The 26414-nt window shown below is 38.3% G+C and overlaps 1 protein-coding gene across 1 annotated transcript; it reads right to left on the reverse strand.

Moving 5' to 3' along the window:
- Positions 1-1129: 1129 nt before the first annotated feature.
- On the reverse strand, positions 1130-26047 carry dazl (deleted in azoospermia-like). Its single transcript, XM_046844020.1, is given in 11 exon segments — positions 1130-2432; positions 6062-6135; positions 8498-8548; positions 13713-13763; positions 13766-13792; positions 14005-14132; positions 17095-17170; positions 17314-17365; positions 25327-25418; positions 25507-25596; positions 25841-26047. Coding segments are annotated over 10 exon segments (645 nt in total). The 5' UTR covers positions 25874-26047; the 3' UTR covers positions 1130-2432; positions 6062-6090.
- Between the last annotated feature and the right edge of the window lie 367 nt (positions 26048-26414).

Below are 26414 nucleotides of genomic sequence, written 5' to 3' on the forward strand. Positions count from 1 at the left end.
ACAACCCTATTAAGTCGACGTTTTTGAAGTGGAACCGCCAAATTCTCGCTTTGTCTAAGCATTTTTATCGGTTATGTCGACTTTTTTATGTTGCCGAACCCTAATATCTCGAGCACAAGGGGGGAAAAAATTTGCCATTTAACGTCAGTTATCTCGATCGGCGCGGTGCAGCCGCAGAAGAACTCACGAAAGTGGCGGAAAAATCAAGGCTTACAGATGCTACAGGTGTTGTATTGTATACTGGTGAATCTCTGCTGTTAGTTAGTGCACATATGCCTTTTGTTGTTAAATGTTATGCGATGAACGGGAGGCGGTGGTAGGAGCGCGCGGAACGTGGGATGAGCAGCAAAAGCATAGAATGAACACCGGCAGGATCGGGGGGAATCCGCGATGTGCTTTGGGAAGAAAAGCGCAGCCGTTGAGAGAGTGCCGGTGGGAAGGCATGTACCGGGATACACATGAGCGATAACAACGAATGTATGTACATTTTTATAGCATGCCTTCATCAAACAAATCGCGGCAACGCTGTTGTGTAAAAAACGCTCCAAAAACACGTGCATGTACATTCTCATTTATTAACGCACATCATGTACATAAAGAAATTTCAAGCACGTTAATATATTGCCGCCATTTTGATTTTTGGTTTATCTCGATCAACGGTTATCTCGATGCTTTTTGGCGATCCCCTAGGACATCGACATAACCGGGTTCCACTGTATTAATATTTGTGACCCAAGTGTTGCACAGTTTAATCCATAATCATAGCTGAATAAAAAGACTACAAAACTGAGTAAAAAACATCCTAGTTAGGAAAAAAGTTAAAGAAGCTTCTGCATGATAAAAACTATGAGGCAAGAAATTAAGGAAATGCCATTACTGAGTTCATTTATTGTCATATAGACTGTGTTAAAGGTCTCAAGATCAAATCATGATTAATGTGGGGTTGGACTTATGTCCAATGTCAAGTCACATGAATGTGAATTAGACTGTTCAGACTTCAGTGTATTCACCTGGAGATTATCAGCAGAACACAAAGGTTTTGTAAGCAGATCTTTCCCTACAGGGTGGATGTAACATTTCCTTTGTTTTCCCTCCCATGATCTTTAAAAAAGCACAAATAACAAAAAGGTTTTATTTAACTATAACTTTATTTTTTTTTTAAACAAGACAAGACACCAAACCGTTTGTTATTCTATTATACATACAAAACTGAACAGTGATCGACCAGTGCCATCAATCAGAGCAGAGGCTACAGTTCTTATGAGGCCAAGGGATGCTCAAGAGGAAAAAATCCATCAGATGCCAAAGACTCCACAAAGGTGTGTGCTAACAATGGTGTTCACACCTACAGCTTAACAGCTACTATTAAACTCAGCATGCAAACTGTTACATAAGAAAACAAGTGCAAATCCCACCACTTATCTTTTTTTTGTTTCGTTTTTTAATAAAGTAAATTGTGAAGAAAACCACCACTACCAAAGTGAAGTAAAGAAAAAAAACACAGCAAACACTAAAATTTAACAAACATCAGATTTAACCAGTGAACAGGTGAAGAATTATTCCATTATTACTAAGTGAATTAAAACTGGCCACCCATTTTGTGACAAAGCCATTTTTTATAGAAACAACTTTAAAAGTTTTTCAGTCATTCTTATTTAATGAAGTAATTAATTTTTCTGGCCTCTTGATCTAAAATTAAGAGTCAACCCAATGAAATAACTAAAATTATTTATAACATCAAATAGGCAAAGCCACATTAAGCCAAAAAATTCCTAATCTATTACTATAAGTCCAAAATAGTAAACACTGGAATCCCAAATTGTTCAAAATAAATACATATATAAACAAGACAGTTATTAATGTGAGAGATGATGTTTGAAGAGTTAATTGATAGAGCTTTGGCAGCATGAATAAGATTATGCAACAAATAAAGTCAATTTGCTGAACTAAACTCGAACAATTTACAGAAGCCTCAAGAACAGTCACCTCTCCTTCAGACCAAAAAACATTTGGAGAGCAAAAGAGGTGCAAACATTAAAATATGCAAAAGAAATCAAACATACAACAAATACCTTTGTGCTTTTAAAAGTGTCTTTTTAAGGTTTGGTTCTACAAAAGGTAGAGAAAAAAAACTATTCATGTAAACTGACTTTGGTGTAAATTGTATTCCGTCTGTCAGCCAGTCTGTCTTTCTCTCTCACTCAACCACACACACACACACACACACACACACACACACACACACACAGTATGCAGTCTTTCATTAGAAGTTTGACCACATGACCATGATTTGACATCACACTCATGTCACCCAGAGTGGTACCTTTGTTCCCAAACACAGTCACACCAGGGGTAGAATGCTAAAGGTTCTTTCCTTCAGTTAGATGTCATTTTCATGAAGGCATCAGCCTCGGTATCCATGAATGCTGGTCCTAAAAAAAAAGCAATGCAGGGAAAACAATTAAAAAGTGGGAAAACTTTCAGTGTCACCTGAGAAACTATTTTTTTCCATTAATTTGATATATATTTTTGTAATCATTTGAAGTCCAAGTCAAATATCCATCTTCTCTGGTTAAGTCAGAGTCAAATCTCAAGTTGAGTACTTTAGGTAGCACTAAAACTGGAACACAAGTTCTTTCTCTCAAAACTATAGCAAGTGTATAATGTAAGTACCTGGGGTCAATAGTGCAAAGTATGTGTGTTAGAGAAGTGAAGAAAAGAGTGCAGGCAGGGTGGAGTTGGTGAAGAAGAGTGATAGCAGGAGTGATTTGTGAGAGCAGTGGCATTGAGTATAAGATAGGAGGTGGAGCTGTAGGTAGCAGAGTTGAAGATGTTGAGGTTTTTGTTGGGAGTGACAATGACAGGCAGGATTAGAAATGAGTTTATTAGAGGGACAGTGCATGTAGGACGTTTTGGAGACAAGGTGAGAGGCCCGATTGAGATGGTTTGGACATGTGCAGAGGAGGGACATGGGGTATATCATTAGGAGAATGCTGAGGATGGAGCCACCAGGAAGGAGGAAAAGAGGAAGAGCAAGGAGTAGGTTTATGGATGTGGTGAGAGAAGACATGCAGGTAGCTGGGTTGAAAGAGGCAGATAAAGAGGACAGGGGGTATGGAGACGGATGATCCGCTGTGGCGACCCCTAATGGGAGCAGCCAAAGGAAGTAGATGTAGTATAATGTACAGTCAATTGATTTATAAGAAATACCCTATATCTGCTGTTAGAGAAAAGCATGGAAAAGCAATCCCCCCAGCAGTTCAAATCTCACGCCCCTGGTTTATGTTTTTTGGCTGATTTTCCTGGTGTCTCGCGGTTAGCACGATAGACCAAAAAAACTTATAGGGACTTGTTTTTATAGAAAATGAATTTCGTTTTACATTTATTAATTAATTTATTTATGAATGAAGTAAAATGTTAATACCGTACAGAAAGTAAAGAATGTGGTGACTTGTATCTTTAACTCCACCTCGTCATAGGACACTTTAACCAGTAAACAAGCAGAGAAACTACCCATAGGCTACGCTACTACAGGACTGTATACTGTACAGTACATGTACTCACTATAAATGTGTAGTGTACTGTATTTCTACCAATGAACACAAAATTCATCTCGCTATTTTCTTGCAAATGTTTTTTGTGCGTGTGTTTAAAGTATGTGGGAGGATGATCTACGGTTTAAACAATATATATAACTTTTTTTTTTTAAATAAAGCATTTTTTGGGTGGCGTCCATTTATCAAGGTTTTTAATTTATCGTGGGTGGTTTTGGAACATAACCACAGTGCACACCTAAAAACACAATCCGCATGTCCGAAAATGTTTTTAAAATAAATAAATCGCAGTAACATAAGTCAGTCATCCAACATCAACAACAAGAGCCTTATGCAACTAATATAAACATGTAGAACAAAAGTTGTGCAAAAGATGTGAAAGATCGATACACAGTACTGTATCAACCAAACCCACTGATAATATTGGGTATGCTTTGTTCTGATATACTTAATTTAAAGAAAGCATTTATTTCCTGTAGCACTTTCCTGAATCTTCTCACAAACGTTTAAACTGTTATAATTAAAGCAGGGTCTTTAAAATAAAATAAAAATCTAAACATAAACTTGCACAGGAGAGTAACTGTAGATTTTAACATCTACACACACAATTTTCCAGCATTTAAAAATCACTTGAGAATTGGTATTAAGTAAGACTAAATAATCTCTTAACCAATTTAACTAAGAACAAACATACGGTCTGAAGTCTGTCAAGCTGTGAGACACTCAACATGTAACTCAAGTGAGTCTCTAAACTTTGCTGCATGAATGTAAAAAGTTGTTTCAAAAGCAATTCAATGAAATGATCTAAAATGAAGGACTTTAATGTTTTTTGGAAATAGTAAGTACAAGGTGAGACTGAAATTGAGGACAGGATCAAAACCCTCCAATCCTTCTTTCGGATAAAATAATGACACCACCATCTATATATACACACACTCACCGGCCACTTTATTAGGTACACCTTACTAGTACCAGGTTGGACCCCTTTTGCCTTCAGAACTGCCTTAATCCTTCGTGGCATAGATTCAACAAGGTACTGGAAACAATCCTCAGAGATTTTGGTCCATATTGACATGATGCTATCAATGAGTTAACTGTACTCAAATGTCCTCCACAGTCACCAGATCTCAATCCACCACATCCCAAAGGTGCTCTATTGGATTGAGATCTGGTGACTGTGGAGGCCATTTGAGTACAGTGAACTCATTGTCATGTTCAAGAAACCAGTCTGAGATGATTCACGCTTTATGAAGTAGCCATCAGAAGATGGGTACACTGTGGTCATAAAGGGATGGACATGGTCAGCAACAATACTGAGGTAGGCTGTGGCGTTGACACAATGCTCAATTGGTACTAATGGGCCCAAAGTGTGCCAAGAAAATATCCCCACACCACCACCACCACCAGCCTGAACCGTTGATACAAGGCAGGATGGATCCATGCTTTCATGTTGTTGACGCCAAATTCTGACCCTACCATCCGAATGTCGCAGCAGAAATCGAGACTCATCAGACCAGGCAACGTTTTTCCAATCTTTTATTGTCCAATTTTGGTGAGCCTGTGCGAATTGTAGCCTCAGTTTCCTGTTCCTAGCTGTCAGGAGTGGCACCCGATGTGGTCTTCTGCTGCTGTAGCCCATCTGCCTCAAGGTTCGACGTGTTGTGCGTTCAGAGATGCTCTTCTGCATACCTCGGTTGTAACGAGTGGTTATTTGAGTTACTGTTGCCTTTCTATCAGCTCGAACCAGTCTGGCCATTCTCCTCTGACATCAACAAGGCATTTGCGCCCACAGAACTGCGGTTCACTGGATATTTTCTCTTTTTCGGACCATTCTCTGTAAACCCTAGAGATGGTTGTGCGTGAAAATCCCAGTAGAGCAGCAGTTTCTGAAATACTCAGACCAGCCCGTCTGGCACCAACCACCATGCCACGTTCAGTCACCTAAATCACCTTTCTTTCCCATTCTGACGCTTGGTTTAAACTGCAGCAGATCGTCTTGACCATGTCTACATGCCTAAATGCATCGAGTCGCTGCCATGTGATTGGCTGATTAGAAATTTGCGTTAACGAGCATTTGGACAGGTGTACCTAATAAAGTGGCCGGTGAGTGTACATTAAAGCAGTTAGAAAACCTAATTAAAAATAACTGATCAATGATTAAATAAAAATTCCTACTCTATTTAAAAAGTGCCTGAAAAATGTGCATGATCAAGTGCAATATAAAAAGCAGACCGTTATAAATGTGGAAAATTTACTCGCAGACCACTTGAAACTGGACACCCGATTCCAAGTGCTTCCAAGCAACAGTCGTCACTGTTACCTGCAGTGTGCTGTTGTGGGTGGAGGCTTTTATTCTAACTAGTAGGAGCCAGACCTGATTCCACCTGCAGCTGAAAGCCCCCAGCCACACCAGCCTATGTGGACCCCTATCTTGGAGTAATAAAGAAGGAAAAGAGTTGAGAAGAGAAGGAAGGAAAATTATTATTATTTTTAAATCAAGTTCTTACCAGAAAGACGGCCCACCATCTGAAATAGACTACAAAAGTGTCAGCAACGTCTGGACACCACAGTCCACAAAACCCTAGAACAGACAGACACGAAAATTAAACCACTCTGCATATATTATTTGATTTCCAAACCTGGATTAATTCAGAGCTTGTGTTTAGGGAAGGTCATCATTATTACACAGAAATCCCCACCTCACGGCAAATACATTTTAATCATCACTCTTGTTATTCAAATGACAATCTCTTTGGCCTGAATGCCAAGCGTCATGTCTGGAGGAAAACAGGCACCGCTCATCACCTGGACAATACCATTTCTACAGTGAAGCATGGTGGGGCAGTGTCATCCTGTGGGGATATTTTTTCAGTAGCAAGAACTGGGAGACTAGTTAGGATCGAGGGGAAGATTAATGCAGCAATGACACACAGACATCCTTGATGAAAACCAGATCCAGAGCGCTCTGGACCTCAGACAAGAGTGGCAGTTCATCTTCTAAACAGGACAACGACCCTAAACACACAGCCAAGATAACAAAGGAGTGGCTACGGGACTCTGTGAATGTCCTTGAGCTGCTCAAGTTACAGGTTAGTGTGACTAAGATAACGCAGACACCTGCGAAAATAGCACATAGTACAGGGTCAACCGGCTGTACCTGCAAGTTATTGCAATGGGGAGCTTGTGGGGGATGCAAGTACCACAGTGAAGCACGAGTACGTGAAAATAAAACAGTGGCGTGAAGAATGAAGGTTAAACTGTATATGCAAAAATGCAAAAACTGTATAATCATGTGAAAATGGTGTAAAAAACTGTCCTGACTCGCGAGCATCAGGTTGCACATTTGTATACCAATGCATATGTTTTCTTTCTTTTCTTTTTTTTTTTTTTTTTAATTAAGCCTGTTAGTTTGCTGCATTTCTCTGTTCCATTCACTTTTTTTTATAGCATTTGCCTACTACAGCAGTAACTTATGTTTTCAAACGGGATGTACTGCGACTTTACTACGTTCAAATGCTTGTTTTTAATGTCTGTATATTAATTTATGCATAATTCATTTAATTATTATACAAGATTGAATTAATTATATATTGTAGATGCTTACATTTTCACAAATGAACAAAATGTCTGCATTTTATTTAAACAAAAATCGTCAAAATAATGTATTATTTCTATATAGTTTTTTAAGCATAGTTGTCAACTTGCCATCTGCTTCACCTTGAATACTCAAATGCTGTTTATATTATTATTATTTCTTTATTTTTATTTTTTACAGAAACAACTCTACATGGGGGAATTTGTTCAAAGGAGGAATCCCCCATTTACTCCTCAACAAGCAGCCACTATAAACTTTAAAATGTCTAAATTAAAGATAGTTGAACTTACTGTGTGGCTTTTGCATTTTTTTAAGTATACTTTTATACATGAATACCCGGAATTAGTCTTTTATATAGTTATAATAAGCAAAACATCTCATTTAAAAATGTATGTTTTTATCAGATTAATCGAAAATAAATAAATAAAATAATCGCCTGACTAATCAATGATCAAAATAATTGTTAGTTGCAGCCCAAGAAAATGTCCAAGTCTCTTCTGCTTGTTGCTCTTCCAAAGGTCTCTTTGTTGCAATTTGACCATGAAGGCCTGACACAAGCAGTCCCCTCTGAACAGCAGATGTTGAAATTTGTCTGCTACTTGAACTCAAAGATACATTTATGTAAATTGATTATTTCTGAGGCTAATAGTCAGCAGCAGAGGTAGCTCTGTCTTCCTGTCCTGGGACTGTCCACATAAAATTCTGTTTCTTCATAGCACTTGATTATGGAGTCTGCACTTGAGGATACAGTTTAATGTTCTTGAGATTAACTAGCGTCATTTCCAAAGAAGTGATAGACTTTTTTCTTGCCATAATATAGATTTGCACAGTAGGAGTAGTAGCACTACAAGGGCGACTGACTCGGGACTCTCCACAAGGCAACTGATGGTCTAAAGAAATGTCACAAACGAACTCTTAATTAAAATAATTAATTAATTAATAAAAAGTGATTAATTAATCAAAATCCAGGCTAGATGCTATGGCATATAGGATATTTAGAGTTTAACAAACTGCAATGAAAAAGCAATATTGTAAAAAAGTGAAGACCAATATTTCTTAAAAATGCCATGAAAAACTAAACATTTTACAGAAAACATTTACTTCAAGTGATTGTTCCTAGTTATAGGCTACTTATTTTCACACAGTTTCTGAATTCAGGTTTTTTTTTTTTGAGGCACCACCATACTGGATTTTTCTGTTATTTTAGGTTTTGTTTGGTTAAACACTTGGTGAGAAAGACACCTTATTTAAGCAATGATAAACAAATGTGAAGGAGGATGCATCTTCTTGGTTATCTGACTGTATGTTCATGTACTTTTGTGTTGAAAAAAGAATAAAAGAAACTGACCTGATTCATAGCCCTTGACCTCTGTTCAGCACACCACTGTGGCAGGGAATACTGGAACAGAAAAAGCAACTGTGGTTTTGTGCCAAATTTCTCTGCGTTATACATTATGGCTAAAAACTAGTACAGGTTGTGTGTGTGTGTGTGTGTGTGTGTGAGAGAGAAAGATTTTATATATATATTATATATATATATATATATATATATATATATATATATATATATATATATATATATATATATATACACACACACACACACACACACACACACACATACAGTACAGACCAAAAGTTTGGACACACCTTCTCATTCAAAGAGTTTTCTTTATTTTCATGACTATGAAAATTGTAGAGTCACACTGAAGGCATCAAAACTATGAATAAACACATGTGGAATTATATACATAACAAAAAAGTGTGAAACAACTGAAAATATGTCATATTGTAGGTTCTTCAAAGTAGCCACCTTTTGCTTTGATTACTGCTTTGCACACTCTTGGCATTCTCTTGAGCTTCAAGAGGTAGTCACCTGAAATGGTTTTCACTTCACAGGTGTGCCCTGTCAGGTTTAATAAGTGTGATTTCTTGCCTTATAAATGGGGTTGGGACCATCAGTTGTGTTGTGCAGAAGTCAGGTGGATACACAGCTGACAGTCCTACTGAATAGACTGTTAGAATTTGTATTATGGCAAGAAAAAGCAGCTAAGTACAGAAAACGAGTGGCCATCATTACTTTAAGAAATGAAGGTCAGTCAGTCCGAAAAATTGGGAAAACTTTGAAAGTGTCCCCAAGTGCAGTCAAAAACAATCAAGCGCTACAAAGAAACTGGCTCATATGCGGACCGCCCCAGGAAAGGAAGACCAAGAGTCACCTCTGCTGCGGAGGATAAGTTCATCCGAGTCACCAGCCTCAGAAATCGCAGGTTAACAGCAGCTCAGATTAGAGACCAGGTCAATGGCACACAGAGTTCTAGCAGCAGACACATCTCTACAACTACTGTTAAGAGGAGACTGTGTGAATCAGGCCTTCATGGTAGAATATCTGCTAGGAAACCACTGCTAAAGAAAGGCAACAAGCAGAAGAGACTTGTTTGGGCTAAAGAACACAAGGAATAGACATTAGACCAGTGGAAATCTGTGCTTTGGTCTGATGAGTCCAAATTTGAGATCTTTAGTTCCAACCACCGTGTCTTTGTGCGACGCAGAAAAGGTGAACGGATGGACTCTACATGCCTGGTTCCCACCGTGAAGCATGGAGGAGGTGGTGTGATGGTGTGGGGGTGCTTTGCTGGTGACACTGTTAGGGATTTATTCAAAATTAAAGGCATACTGAACCAGCATGGCTACCACAGCATCTTGCAGCGGCATGCTATTCCATCCGGTTTGCGTTTAGTTGGACCATCATTTATTTTTCAACAGGACAATGACCCCAAACACACCTCCAGGCTGTGTAAGGGCTATTTGACCAAGAAGGAGAGTGATGGGGTGCTGCGCCAGATGACCTGGCCTCCACAGTCACCGAACCTGAACCCAATCGAGATGGGTTTGTTATGTATATAATTCCATATATAATTCCACGTGTTAATTCATAGTTTTGATGCCTTCAGTGTGAATCTACAATTTTCATAGTCATGAAAATAAAGAAAACTCTTTGAATGAGAAGGTGTGTCCAAACCTTTGGTCTGTACTGTGTGTGTGTGTGTGTGTGTGTGTGTGTGTGTGTGTAATATATATATATATATATATATATATATATATATATATATATATATATATATATATATATATATATATAGTTAATAGTCTCAATACTACATACTAAATGTTACCTTCACAACCAATTAAGAATAGATCTTTGCAGCTGACAAAAAAAAAACAAAAAATCTACACAATAATTAAGATTTCTCATTTCTCAAGTTTTTAAACAGGATTGTTTATAAGCATAGATCAGAGGTCAAGATATTTGGCAGTGTGATGCTTTGGGCAATGTTCTGCTGGGGAAACTTAGGTCATTTCTGTCATGTGGATGCTACATTGACACACCTTCCTAAACATTGCTGAAGACAAAGAACACCCATTCATGGTAATGGAATTCCTTAATGGCAGTGACTGCTTTCAGTAAGATAATGCACCCTGCCACACTGCAAAAATAGTTTAGGATTGCTTTAAGGTGGTCAAGGTGTTGACCGAATTCACCTGATCCCAATCTAATAGATTATCTGTGTACAAGGATATTTCAAATCCATGGGGGCTAAAACTCACAACTTACAGGATTTGCTAATAATGTCTGGGTGTCAGAAACCACAATACACCTTTAGAGGTCTCGTGGCGTCTGCGACCTGACAGATCAAAGATGTTTTATCAACCCAACAAAAACTACGCAATTTCTGGGAGATGTTATGGATAATCAATGTATATGTATCTTAAAAATACATAGTTCTGAATTATAAGCATGCTACACCTAATCTAAAACAATGCTTAAGCTGGGGAAAAGATTGTGTATATAATTTTTTTTTGGTGTGTATTTTAATTCTCTAAAAATTTAAATTCTAATACATGCAAATACATTTTTTTTTTATAGCCAATTAATTTTTTTCAATTATTTTTAATGTTCTCCTATATACAACAAAACTTTCCTTGAGCGTGTCTATAAAACTGCAAGCACTACACCTACAAAATAAACATACAGCCACCACATTAACAGTATATGTAAATTCTTTATCAAAGTTTCAGAAATGTTTTAAAACAATGTGCATGTGTGAGCTGAGATGATTATTAGATTTTTTAAAACATGGGAACTTTTTTAGATCTAATCAGAGACTGGGAAAATCTAGATCACTCACTAACACCACAAATGTAACAGTTCATAGTTTAGTACAGTAATTTCTAATAAATACCTAAAGTAGCATCGGGTTTAACTGAATTACGAACAACAACAAAAACTAAATTAACTAAATTAATTAATGGGGAATTTGGTGATCCCATTAAAGATAATTTGTGACTGCTTGTGTGTAAACTGGTGATATAAAAACAGTAAAAGTGAATGCATTATGAGGTTGAATGTAAAAGTTTTGAGACCAGCACACCACAGATTCCGCTTTTGCTGAATATCCTCCCTCAGAGGCCCTGAAACCTGGAGTCCCCTGGGGATGAATTCTCAACGCACGATGATGTGAATATCGAAAAAGACGATAAGCATGAACTTGGCTGAGCTACCTCGCCTTTTTCGGTTGTGGATATGATGGGCTCTTCCACTATGAAGACACAAGCTTTGCTTTAGGGTTGTATCCATACACTCAAGTTTTTGTCACCAGTAATGATCCTCGACATGAGAGACGGGTCATCCCTTGGCAGACTTTGCGGAGTTCCTTCTGCTCCTGGGTCAGCAGCTTGGACTGTTCTGTATGACACTGACAATGGCAGCAGTTTTGTGAATTGTTCTCAGACAAATGGTTTCAACATATTCGGGGGTTTTGAGCTTGTTGAAGGTCTTCCTGATCTCTTGTCTTCCAGTGATACTTTTCTGCTTTTTAATTGCGCATACCACTCAAAACACCTCAAATGATTACAGCATCACCATAAACTTGCAAAATTATGTAAACATCTCTGTGGCATATTTGCCCAGTTTCATGCAGATTGTCACGTTTGCTCTTTGTTATAACTTGCTGTCCACGATGAAATCACCGGTGTGGTAACGCACGTGGTTTAGAATAGCATCATTTCTCAGTTCCCGATGTACACAGGATGATGCCTGAAGGTCGGTGCTCCCTGTGATTGCGCATGCAGCCTTGTGCTGCATCTGTTAGTGTTACAAAAGTACTGTAGTCTCAAAACTCTGATAGCACCTCATATAGCAGAGTTTGACTAGAAGGCATAACTTGCCATTCTGACCTACTTCTTGAACAAGACAAAGAGAGTGTATTTCTGATCCAAGTAGAAGGCAGCTTTAATAATAACCCCACTGCTTGTGTTGCAGCTGGAACTACTGTCTCAAGATCAAACTGCATGGCTCATGTAATCTGACCAATCAGATTTGTTCTACATATGTCCATATGAAACACCGTATGCATGAGAAAATAAATTATACACACAGCTGTTCACACTAAGCATTAAAAAATAAATCAGATATAGAAACGGCGCTAATTTACTATTACACAGTAAACAATTTACCTTTTTCAACTTAAAATAAATAGCAGCTACTGTTGAACAAATTAAAGTAAAGGTTTGCTTGGTTAAGTTTTTTTTTTAATGAGTTGTTTGGTCAAATAAATTAGATTTTATTTAAGATATTATGCAAAGCCCTACATGTATGCATACAAATGCCAGTTACAATCAGAGACTGGTGCGACAAATTGTTGTTGTCTTATAAAAATATATAATGCAGAGTAAGGGATATAAAAAAAGACATACGTGCCCATGACTAAAAAATAGAGAAATTGAACCTGCACTGAGCAACTCATCACTCTTAAGAAACAGTTTCCAGTAATCTTTCAAAACCTGTTCTTCCAGTTTCAAGATGTGTGTCTTTAATCTTTAAACATGGAATCCCAAACAAGTGTCAGCCTTTTAAGAAATCTGACTTCCTGTTTCACCTATGATCTGTGTGCACCAATATTTGCATTTTCTCTCTATTTTGCTTGCTGGGAAGAAAGTGGTGCATAATCAGTTAAATTTTTATTATTTTTATCTACTATTACTTTTTTAAAACACTAGTGACTATTAAATATACATTCTCAGACAATGTTATTTGACTGGCAGTCAAACAAGCACTCAGGCATTGTAACTTTTACAATGTCTTGGAACTCCAGGAGCAACTGACTGTCCTTTTAACTTAATTTGAGCTTATTTCTCAATACAGAATTATTAATTACACTATAAGTAATGTTCATTGAATTACTTCAGCCACGCCTAGACCATTTAGCAAGTACAGAAAAAACGGAAACCTACAGATATCAATGTAAACTGCTATTACTTCATGCCCCCAAGTTGTTCTGAGCAACAAATGATTTCAAACTACTGGTAGTTTACACTGGAATTTGCATCATTAAAACAATTTAGTCTATTTTGTGTTAACACAATACACTGACACTTAGTGCTTCAGAAACAGTGTAAAAGTCAAACACTGGTCTGTTAGAAAAACATGGGCTAGTTTAGCACGTCTGAAGAAACATAAGCTACAGAATGATTGTGTCCATGTTGTGATAGTGGCTGCATACCGGGTAGGGATAAGCTGTCGGCGCATAATTCATAGGCACTTGAGGGATCATTACTCCTTGAAACCTGGGTAAGAATATGGCTAGAGAGAAAGAACAACAAAAATTACTAGAAGCATAAAAATACTGCATGCTGGCTTTTTTTGAAATTACACAGCTAAGCAAGCTATTTTCTATATATTCTGAATTTAACTCAAAGAACACTTTAATAAAATCATGCTTCAATATCTGTATTTGATTGTACAGTATTGTGAATTGTTAAGATTTGTGTCTACAACATGTAAAAGGTTTTTACCTGTACATATTGTGCACTGCCACTGAGCACATTGGGTGTAACCAGGCTGGGTGGGCAGCAGGTACAGTACACATAGGGGGAGGGGCTTACCCATTGGGATGAACCAATAATAGGTGATTGGATCGAACCTGCATTATAAAAACATTTACAAATTAGAAAAAGCTTCCACAGGACTATTGCATGAGCATTTCACTTGATTAAAACATACCTTTTCCATTGTTCTTGTACAAACAGCCACACAAACAATAGACAAGTGGAGTGACACTGGGCCTTATTTATCAATCTGGATACTAAACAATTTCTGTGTGCATCATTCACACAGAAACAAGGTCTTCATTCAAATTCTGTTCATTTTTGGCCTTCAAATTCCATAGACCGTAACCTGATCAAGCAGCTGTGGGTTTGCTAAACAAATGAGTCCTGTCCATAGAGGCTCCACCTCACAACTTACATGACGGACATGGACAGTTTTGGTGATGTTTAATAGTGATGCACTGGTTTGATAGTGATGCACTGGTTTTTCCTGGTTTCACAAACTTAAAGCCAAAAAACTGAGACCCATAACATAAGACCAATGAAATTTCCGAACGGAAACGGGGGAAAAAATAAATAAATAAAAAAAAAACACGCACCTCACCTGTGTCCTGAGCTGCACGGCATCGGGAGAAAAAAAAATTTTTTTTTAAATGCACGACGATGCCAAAAGTTAAACTCCAGAGAGAAATAGTTGTGAAAGGAAGGAGGAAGACAGTGAACTATGACTTTCTTGGTCGGCTACTGTTTAGATACAAGCCGTTGTAACGCGTTGAGTCTGGGTGAAGGGAGAGCTCGCTAACTCAAGTTACAACAGAAATCATATAAGCACAGACAGGTTTCCAAAACTCGTGCTTTTTTATTTTTCTTGGCAACAGTGTTACGGGTTAGTCAAAGAAATCAGAAAATATTAAAAACATATTCCTCGGTCTTGCACACATGCAGTAATAGCGGAAAAATTCGGCAGCAGGCTATTCCCAAAATGCCGCTCTGCTCTTAAAGGAGCCACAACACATTTCACCCGTAACAAACACTGTTTTTCGTTAAAGCCTGTGTAAAGTTCATTAGTTTTAATATAGACAGGTGCGGCTTATTTATGTTCAAAATAAAAATCTGTCAAATTCAGTGGGTGCTGCTTATACAGTCCGGAAATTACGGTAAATGAAATATTAATACGCGAGATGCTGATCAGCAATTTGAAGCTGAAAAACACCAAGGATGATGTTATCCTAAGCCCATGAAATCAGGAGGAAAAGAATCTATTAACCTGGTCATTCAGTACATTCATGGCTCTCAGCCAACTACATTTTTAGGCTTGTACACAAGGCATTCTGCATAACTGCTGCATCGCTTCAAGCTTCTCATCATGACACTTCCATTGGGTTGGAATACATTAAATCTGACTCACCAGACGTTTTTTTTCCCGTTGATCAACCATTTGATATTTTATGGCAAAAATGTTTTTTTTTTTTTCTAATCAGCTTGACCAATAAGTTGAAAGTTGAAAACAAAGCAGTTTTAGTCAGAATTAGAAGTCAACTGATTAATCAGGCAAATTTTTGCCATTTTTTTTAATAATCGGCATCGGCTGATTGTGATGCAAATTAAGGGTAAATCTACACCAAAAATGCTTGTGTGCAAGAACATAACACTCCCGTACCAGCAGATGGCTGTAGTCTGTATTTTACATCCGAACCAGTAAACCAGAAGCGCTACAACTGCAAATATATAAAAGCAAGCAGTGCTTACACCTGCCACGATCACTACTCACTAGTGCTGCAAGATTAACGGTATCTCAATCGGGATGTCGGCTTGTGCGGTTATATGATGGCAAACATTCTAATGAAATAAATAAGTGCATGTGTGGACACACTTCCGAGAACAGTTTTTCCACGTGGCTAACAAAACAAAAAAGTGCACGTGTGTGGTCATATGACTTTCCAGTGTGCAGCGTCAAACGCTTTGTTCTTTGGCAATATTATAGCTTAAAGATTAACACTGAGCAGAGAGAGGAACTGTGCTATATTATAGTTGCTACATCACATGGCAACAGATCTCACTGGTTCTGGGTTGGAAGAAAGAGATGACAGTTGATGGTTCGACAGACAGAGCTTTCTTTTACTTTCCATTCCCTTTTGAACGCCACTTTCCTTTTCCTTGTACTCACCCACTCACTCGTGATAACGCACATCTTTTCTCGACATCTTTTGCCGACCGACACACCAAGTCAGCAATGTACAAAATGTATGATTATATCTATAAGATACAGTACAATAGCTTTAATTAAGATTAAACAAAGCTTTGGAATCCAATCTGTTGGGATCCGTCACTGCTAATGAAGTAAACCATCATTAGGATTGTTTTTACACCTGAAACATAGTGTAGCAATTATTTCAGTCTTCCTGAATGGTGAGATCAGGAACAAGCCCAAAGTACCAATCCAATCTGTTTAAGCTCAGCATACAGATAAAAGATTTGAAAGAGAGATGAAAAAACTAAAGAAGATCTGGCAGAAGTTTCCAACTTGCATCAATAGCATTCATGGCAATGAATGAAACTAGTAGCTGTAACTCCCTGTCTGCCATCAGTTACACAATCATGGACTTTTGTGACTATGTATTTGGAGGAAGTGGCCAGCACTTTTCTGTTACACTGCCCTGTGATACAGCATCAACTGCAGGTCCAAACAATGTAGCTGGCTGGTTCCTGGTTATGAATTAATTACATAATTCCCGTAAAAACATACTGCTTATATATCACTTGTGGAAAACTAAATATTAACATTTGAGAATCAAGAGACATTTTTCCTCACAGACACAGTGAAAGTACTCTTGCTTGGACCCTGGGGCTGAGGCGATTGACCAATGACAGGTCATAGAACAAAATGTATACATCTATTAAAATTTTTTTGCCTGAAACAATGTTGATTAGAAATGTAATTTTACACATTCAAATGTGAAGTAAAAGCTTTTGCTGAATAAAAAAGACCCTGACAAAGGAAAAATACTTTGTATTTTTGCATTGTTCTACACCAAGCACATCAGAACAGGGACAAACCTGTCTCACGGGAACTTCTCTCCTTCATGATGGCAGGACCCAGTTTGAGTTTCCTTCCTTTAAAAGTAACCTGTTGCTGGGAATAACAGAGATTCAGAGACACATCAGTGTTAAAGTCAGAACTTTCCCAATTCTAGAAAACAAGCAACTAATGATAAGCTAAAACATTACAGACTTTAATAGATTCAAATTACAAATGTTCAACCGTGACTTCCTTACTTCAATGATAGTCTGGATGTCGACGTCCTCACTGAAATACACAAAACCGTAACTAGAAAATGGAGGGGAAAAAAAAAGAAATAGTTCAGTTTCTCCACAAAAAGACAATATTTTACAAGTATAAGCAAAAAAAATATATAAATAAATAAATAAATAAATAAATAATTTAAAAAAAAAAAAGGTCATTAGGGAGGCACAAGCCAGTGCACTCTTGGTGCCGGTCCCAAGCCCGGGTAAATGGGGAAGTTTGCGCCAAATAAAATATTCGGATCAGTAATAAGAATTTCATACCAGATCGGTCGAGGCCGAGGTTACCTACAAACGCCACAGGTATTTTTAGACAACAGGATACCAGTGGAAATTGGGCTACTGTTGGCCGAAGGAAGCGTAGGAGAGGAGGAAGACGTCTACAGAGACACCCGGAAAAGGTGAAGTGTAGGAGAGTGGAGGATCGGGTGGGCAATTTAAATGGTAAAGGGAGAGAGGTAGCGGATATGATGGAGAGAAGAAAAGGTAGATATGTTGTGTGTTCAGGAGACCAAGTGGAAAGGGAGTAAGGCCAGGAATATTGCAGGTGGGTTTAAACTGTTCTATCATGGTGTGGATGGAAAGAGAAATGGTGTAGGGGTGATTCTGAAGGAAGAGTTTAGTAAGAGTGTAGTGGAGGTGAAGAGAGATTCTGATAGAGTGATGAACGTGAAGCTGGAAGTTGAAGGGGTGATGATAAATGTCATCAGTGCTTATGCTCCACAAGTCGGCTGTGAGATGGAGGGGAAGGAAAAATTCTGGAGTGAATTAGATGAAGTGGTAGATGGTGTACATAGGAATGAACAATTGGTGATTGGGGCAGACTTTAATGGGCATGTAGGTGAAGGGAACAGAGGTGATGAGGAGGTAGGGTTTTAAGGAGATGAATGTAGAATGGCAGATGAGCTTTTGCTAAAAGGATGGAAATGGCAGTGGTGAATACTTATTTTAAGAAGGAGGATCATAGGGTGACGTATAAGAGTGGTGGAAGGTGCACACAGGTGGACTATGTTCTATGTAGGAGATGCAACCTGAAGGAGATTGGAGACTGTAAGGTGTTGGCAGGGGACAGTGTAGCTAGACAGCATCGGATGGTGGTCTATAGGATGGAGAGTGAGGACTGAAAGAAGAATAAGATGGTGGAAACTGAAGGAGGAAGAAATGGGATCGACAGAGTGAAAAGAAAAAAATGGCAGGAGTACAAGGAGATGCGGCAGCAGGTAAAGAGGGATGTGGCATATGAGGAGCTGTATGAGAGGTTGGACATTAAGGAAGGAGAAAAGGATTTGTACCGATTGGCCAGGCAGAGGGACCGAGCTGGGAGGGATGTGCTTAAAGTTAGAGCAATAAAGGATGGAGATGGAAATGTGTTGACTAGTGAGGAGAGTGTGTTGAGAAGGTGGAGGGAGTATTTTAAGCAGCTGATGAATGAGGAAAATGAGAGAGAGAGAAGGTTGGATGGTGTGGAGTTGGTGAAGCAGGAAGTGGATAGAATTATTAAGGAGGAAGTGAGAGCAGCGATTAAGAGGATGAAGATTGGAAAGTCGGTTGGACCAGATGACATACCGGTAGAAGCATGGAGATGTTTAGGAGAGATGGCAGTGGAGTTTTTATCCAGATTGTTTAACAGGATTTTGGAAGGTGAGAAGATGCCTGAGGAATGGAGAAGAAGTGTGCTGGTACCGATCTTTAAAAATAAGGGAGATGTGCAGACCTGCAGTAACTACAGGGGAATTAAGTTGATCAGTCACACCATGAAGTTATCGGAAAGAGTAGTGGAAGCCAGGCTGAGAGAAGAGGTGACCATCTGTGAGCAGCAGTATGGTTTCATGCCGAGGAAGAGCACCACAGATGCCTTATTTGCTTTGAGAATGTTGATGGAGAAGTATAGAGAAAGACAGAAGGAATTGCATTGTGTATTTGTGTATTTAGAGAAAGTGTACGACAGAGTGCCAAGGGAGGAGTTGTGGTATTGTATGAAGAAGTCAGGGGTGTCAGAGAAGTATGTGAGGGTGGTGCAGGACATGTATGAGGATAGTGTAACAGCAGTGAAGTGTGTAAAGTCAATAGGAGTAAGACAGAGTACATGTGTGTGTGAATGAGAGGGAAGGCAGTGGAGTGGTGCAGTTGCATGGAGAAGGTGGAGGAGTTCAGGTACCTGGGGTCAACAGGTCAAGGTAATGGAGAGTGTGTCAGGGAAGTTAAGAAAAGAGTGCAGGCAGGGTGGAGTGAGTGGAGAAGAGTAACAGCAGGAGTGATTTGTGATGGAAGAGTATCTGTGAGAGTGAAAGGGAAAGTTTATAGGACTGTGGTGAGACCTGTGATGTTGTATGGATTAGAGACAGTGGCATTAAGTAAAAGACAGGAAGCGGAGCTGGAGGAAGCGGAGATGAAGATGTTGAGGTTTTCGTTGGGAGTGATGAGGATGGACAGGATTAGAAACGAGTTTATTAGAGGGAAAGTCCATGAAGGACGTTTTGGGGACAATGTGAGGGAGGCGAGATTGAGATGCTTTGGACATATATTTATATATTATATTTGCAGCATTTGGCAGACGCCCTTATCCAGAGTGACTTACAACTGAGCAGGGGAGGGTTTTTTTAGGGCTTTGCTCAAGGGCCCAGCAGTGGCAGCTTGGTGGTGGTGGGATTTGAACCTGTGATCTTCTGATCCCAAGCCCAATGCCTTAATCACTGAGCTACCACCTCCCTGGACATGTGCAGAGGAGGGACATGGGGTATATTGGTAGGAGAATGCTGAGGGATGGAGCCACCAGGAAGGAGGAAAAGAGGAAGGCCAAGGAGGAGGTTAATGGATGTGGTGAGGGAAGACATGCAGGAAGTTGGTGTGAAAGAGGCAGATGTAGAGGACAGGGTGGTATGGAGACGGATGATCTGCTGTGGGAGCAGCCGAAAGTAGAAGATATTGTGAAAATGATGCAGATTTATTTAATCTTCCGAAGCTTTTTATACCTTTGAAAGAACAAACAACGACATTAACAGTATAGTAAGTAAAAAAAAATTGTAAAAGAGCCAGTATCATTAATGCGCTTTAAAAAATTTTAATAAGTAAAACAGTCTTTGAGAATTGACTGTGGAATTTTAATGGATGTGTAAAGACTCAGGTTTGAAGAACTTTACTGAAACATAATTAATTTGTTCCCATTTGCTTTCAAATAAGTAAAAGGACAAAAACATTTGAAAGCAATAGAACAAACAGCCGCGTATTAGTTAATTGCAAACAGAAGGAGGTTTCCAAGCTATACAATCAAGAAGACATCAATTTGTGGATTTCCAGACATCTAAATCATTTAAACTAGTGCTGTACAGTAAGTCTCTTTACTACTGTGATTAGTGACTTGGTAAATAAAAACATTCAGGTTTTATGAACCATAACTTGGTTAATACTCATTAAAACATTGAAAACATAAAAAATTAAAAGTCTTCAAGTTCATATTCATTCTTTAAATAAACAATAACTACTGATAGATCCGGTTGTATATGTATTGATGTCAATGCTACATATAATTAATAAAGTCCTCTTTAAAATGACGAACAGCAACTATATATTTTGCCTTTGCTCCACACTAAAGACAATTTATTTTGAGATTAAATGATTAGACAATAGATCAGAACAAACCCCCCCTTTTTATTTCCTGATTTTTACACCCGGTAAAATTGCATGACTGGTTAACTCTCCTGCACAGACAGCCAAAGAGATTGGGGTCTACCAAAGGCAGAGCATCTCACAATTATTCCCCTCTGGTGTTCTATGGCTTGTAAGAAGTCAATATATCGATAAGGAAGTCAGGAAAAGCTGAAGTCAGCAATGTACAAAATTTACAATGAAATTTATAAAACAGTACAATGGCTTTGATCAAGATTAAAACAAAGCTGTAAGTATTATTCCGTGAATAAGTTGGTTTGTCCAGCACTTCCCACAGATTTTCAATATTGAGATATTGGGAATTTGGAATCAAACATCTTGAACTTTTTCCATGTTTGACAGCTGTAAGCTGGGGTTTAGGTAGGAATAAGTCTTAAAGCAAAGAGAGTTGACAAGGACTGTTAATGGGTGACACGGTGGTGCAACAATTACCTCTGCAGTTTATATCTGATTTAAACAAAACACTATTTCTATCAATAAAACACATGCACCACATGGGAGAAAATACACTGTGTACATGCAGTGGTTTATAAACCCTAAGCTGAATTTTAAGCTCAATGCCAATTCTTGATATGTGACAGTTTACTATATTTTGGTCAATGTTTTTCTTTCCCATAACTATGACTGCACATTATTATCCTACCATCGTCAGTTGGTAGCTGTTGTATGATAAGTGAGAGATGGCTGGAGGTGGCAAATGGCAACATTGGAAGCAACACGTGAGCTGTTCCTTTGCATTAATGGTGATGTTACCATGGAAATATTTTGCAGCTGTCAGAGATGGAGAATAGAAGGAACAAAAGAAGAAAGGAAGAAGGGAGGAAAGAAAGATTTTCTTTTACATTTAGAATAATATATAGCGCTGGTTCAATAAAAATGGCATTACTATGCACAATCATCTACAAAACATACAAGTTTAGTATTTTTCTAAATGATCTCACCACATGCTGATGGAAAAGTGTACAGCATTATAATCAATTTACCAGTTTTATGAACAATGAAAATCTGGAAATATATTGTGGATCAAACTATAACAAGCACAATTGACAGTTTAGGACTGTTATATGATTCAGGTGATTTGTGCAGTTAATAAAAAGTCTATTATCCATTTAGAAAAAAAATGTATAAACATAATTAAATCACTTAATTAGGTAAAAGGTAGTTAATTGAATTTTGGCAGAATCTTTCCCCTTAAAAATTACAGGACATTATTCCAAATCAGCAAATTAGCATTGAGCATAATGCAGTTGAAAATGTATAAAACTGTGTTATTATGAAACTGGATGGTGACAAACTGCTATAATCAGTGCTTTCTTCATCGTGAAGAAATCACGGCTTGATGTGTAAATCTGAACTTTCTGAATCAGCGAAATGCTAAAATTTTTTTGTGCCGAGTATGCATTTCTAGTCTCCACTATTTGCGTGCATACAAGTGGAAGTCAATAGAAGGAAGTGTGACTGATGCCTTTTTACTAAGTGTACACATATGCATGAAAGTGTTTAGCTACAAGCAAAGAAAAGAGGATAAATAAATAAAGCTTAATATTATCGTATTACGCTTTATATATAAAGAAATCATGAAGCATTATACTGTATAATCGAATGGGATACATGTGGATGATTAAAATCTTTATTTACATACAGACTTTAACAAGCTACTTTGCAAAATGTTATTTCTGTGTATACCAAAGGTTTTATTCTCTTTCTAAAAAACATTAATAGACTGATACACAATTACAGAATTTGTAGCATTTTTCTTATTTACCATTTTTCCCTCCTCCAATCATTTAAGATTTTTTCTGGAACATCATGTCAAAACTAATGCACAACCTGGTGAAGCAGCTTTATTGGAATTCGCATCACTGAAAAGAAAGCCTCTGAGTGCTTAATAAAAGTTATTTTATAGTATGTATGTAATATAAATAAGCATAACGACCAGCACCACCATCCTATTTGTGAAATTTATGCTATGTTTAAAGTAGATAAATTAGTAATTCTAAAAGACTTCTTTTTCTGGTAGAGAAATAAATCACTCAAAACCGAAATGGAAAAAAAAATGAAAATACGTGCTTCGCTCTACTAAACCGACCACACAGGGAAAATGCACGAGGGGTCAATCCAAAATGGACTAAAAATAAAAATGTGAAAGACCCATAAGTTGATTCTTATAACAGTACAGATGGTCCCCCGAGCTACGATCGTTCGATTTACGATTTTTCAATCTTGTGACAAAAGCAACAAGACAAAATTGTAAAAATATTTTGAGTTTGCACGGCAGGCAAACGTATCAGCGTGTGCTCCGCCCTCCACGTGTGAACCGGCGCTTGTCCACACCCCTGCTGCGACATGCATTTATACTGTATAGTTTATACAGTATGCTACTATAAATTACCACCCCATACTGATCACCATTCATCAAGTCTCCTGGGAAGGTTTGGCAATGTCTTGACTTAAGCTATTTTGAAATTATGATGGGGTCATTAAGACACATCTATATAATAAGTCGGGTAATACCTGTATTTTAAAAACGTTTAGTTTACATTAACCTAAAAAAAAAACAATGCCGTTCATCATCATGCACAATGCAGCCAGAAGTATGAAACTTTTGACCATCACACTCACGTGTTTATTAAACATCCTGTTCAGAATGTATTCCATCACAGTTATAAGCAGATCCACACTTTGACGAAGGATCTCCACTAGATTGTAGTGTTTTTTGGGATCATTCACATACAAGAGCATTAATAAAATCAGGTAACTATAATGAGTGAAGAGGTCTATAATGCAGCTACTGTTTATTTTTAACTCTCTGTTGAATGAGGTTGATGCCAAAGTTATGTACAAGAGTCCTTTCACTTCAACCTTAACACACTGTCTTCATGGAGCTTGGACTGTGCACAGGTACGGCTGCAATGCCAAAACAGGTTTGGGATCTCTGTTCCAGTGAGAGGGAAATCATAATGCTACAGCATGTAAATGTGTGCTTCATGCTTTGTGGTAACAGTTTGGGGCCAGAACCCCGTGTTGGTGTGATTGTCAGGTGTCTACGTTGCACTTTTGAGGAAATTCTGACTTGCCAAATAATATTTTGGCAAATTGGGGAAAGGATTGAAGGGACCTCAGCAGTTAAAATGTTGGACTTCTGATCACAAGTTTGAGTTCAAATCCCACCAGCCATAAGCTGCCACTGCAGAGCCCTTAAGCAGGACCCTTAATACTTAACTGCTCAGTTGTGTAAATGAGACAACTGTAGGTTGACCTGGATAAAGTCGTCTGCCAAATGCAGTTTATGTAAATTAAATTGTTCTTTTTTTTTTGTATTGTGTTTTTAACAAGACATTTCCCAAAGCAGCTTTACAGAGATAGTTTATAAAACTTAGATTTATATTGTAAATAGTGCCTATAAGTTTATCCCTAATGAGCAAGCCAGTGGTGACAATAGTGAAGAAAAACCACCCGAGATGGAAAAAGGAATAAACCTCGACAGGATCCAGGCTCAAAAGAGAACCCATCGTCATCACTGTGACACCCAATGTGAATCCCTTAATAGTTTTATCATTTTGTAAAAGAAAACACACACAGTTTCAGCCAATCGAATGTTACTCTTGAGTACCTATAGAGTAATACTGCACCATTCATCTCTCAGAAGAGTCTCCATTTATGAGATCTATAAAAGAAAGTTACAGCTTTACGCTTCTCTTGGACGGAGCTAAAAAAGTCACATGCACGTGCGACATCACTATAAATAAAACAGGAACACAACTTTACAGACTTAAATTAACTCTGTCTAACAATCAGATCCAACTGTTGGACCTCAAGTCTGAAATTAAACATCAAGAACAACAATAGCAAAAAGACTACAGCAAGACATGTCTATATGGTAAGTACTGAACAAGATCATCCTAAACCACACTTGTTGGGAGACATTCTTCTCGAGGAGGTCCTGTGCACCGCTGATGACCAGACACTTGCTCTGGTTCCTGTGTGCACTGGAGAAATGCCCCTACGAGGAATCCCACTCGTCATGACATTACCAAGATCCATAACCAGAAAGAAAATTCCGAAACGAACCCGGATAAAGTGTATTTGGCACAGAAATACTCGTATTTTGGACGTTTGCATAAGAATCCAACTCTTTTCCAGTGTAAATAAATGAAGAGTTTGTAAAAGAGAGAATACATTAAATAGCATTTGACCCCCAACTTTACGGTTTCATTGAGGCAAAAAAAAAAAATGTAAAACGTGCATTTTAATAGATACACAAAATATGGACTCGATTTATTTTGTTTGTAGTTAATCAGACCTCCAGAACAGACTCACCCTTTGCAGATCCCACCGCGGTATGTGATGATTTTAACCTCCTTCACGGAACCGAACCGAGCAAAAAACTCCCGGATCTCATTTTCTTCAACCTACAAGTGGAAAAATGCGTGAAGTCAAGCATCCAGTCATCTCCTGTAGATTTCCTTTCAGAATAACACATCACCCAGAGGGGCTCACCTTCATGTCTATTCCTCCCACAAACAGCGTGTTGGGGGTCGTTTTTCCCTCCGGGAGGATGAAGCCGTTTGACAGGCGTTTTTGGAAATCCTGCGGCAGACACGCGGTCAGTCCTGAGGCCTAAACAACTTAATTCTACAATCATTCATGTTCGTTTAAACAACCACAGACCAGTGTCGAGTTTATTCCACAGATAGACTCAGTTTGGTCATTATAAAGTTTTTTGTTCACTCTTGAACACTCTCTCTCTCTCTCTCTCTCTCTCTCTCTCTCTCTCTCTCCCACTCCCACTGCGGGTGAGAAATGAGGAGTCTGAGAGCAATGTCTCACTCACCAAACCCGGAGCTTTGTATGGATAAATGCACATCACCACCAGCCCAAATAACCCAAATATTAGAAATATATCAGGCGAAAGCGTCTTTTAAAATGTTTGACTTATTCTAGCGTTTCTAGCTAAGGTAGTTAGCACACCGCCTCAGTGATGCTAAAGAAACGTGGCGCTAAATACGCGAAATTATTACGGCAGTTAAAACACTGTAAAATTAACACCGAAATGTATTGCAGACTTTAATCATTTTGTTTAGGCACATCCGAATAAAAGCAAGTAGTTTACCTTAAAAAACCAAAATGTTATCAGGTGTGTGTCATCGAGCGGCTTCTCTCACAGCAGTTTTTACACATATTTTACAAATGGGTGTGAATTTGATATTTTTATACGTGGTTTGGGTGCATTTGAATTCATTTACTCACCATGTCTAAAAGCGTTAAAATAACCGAATAAATTAAAGTCTACCCAAGTTTCTCTCGCGTTTCTTTCAGGAGTCGAGACAAAATGGAGGGAAAACCCGCCTACAGCTGAGCGCTAATTGGGGAGCGGCAGCACCACCGCGAGCGACCCGTCAGGACTC

The sequence above is a fragment of the Silurus meridionalis genome, chromosome 29 (genome assembly GCF_014805685.1).
Source record: "Silurus meridionalis isolate SWU-2019-XX chromosome 29, ASM1480568v1, whole genome shotgun sequence".
Lineage (NCBI taxonomy): Eukaryota > Metazoa > Chordata > Actinopteri > Siluriformes > Siluridae > Silurus > Silurus meridionalis.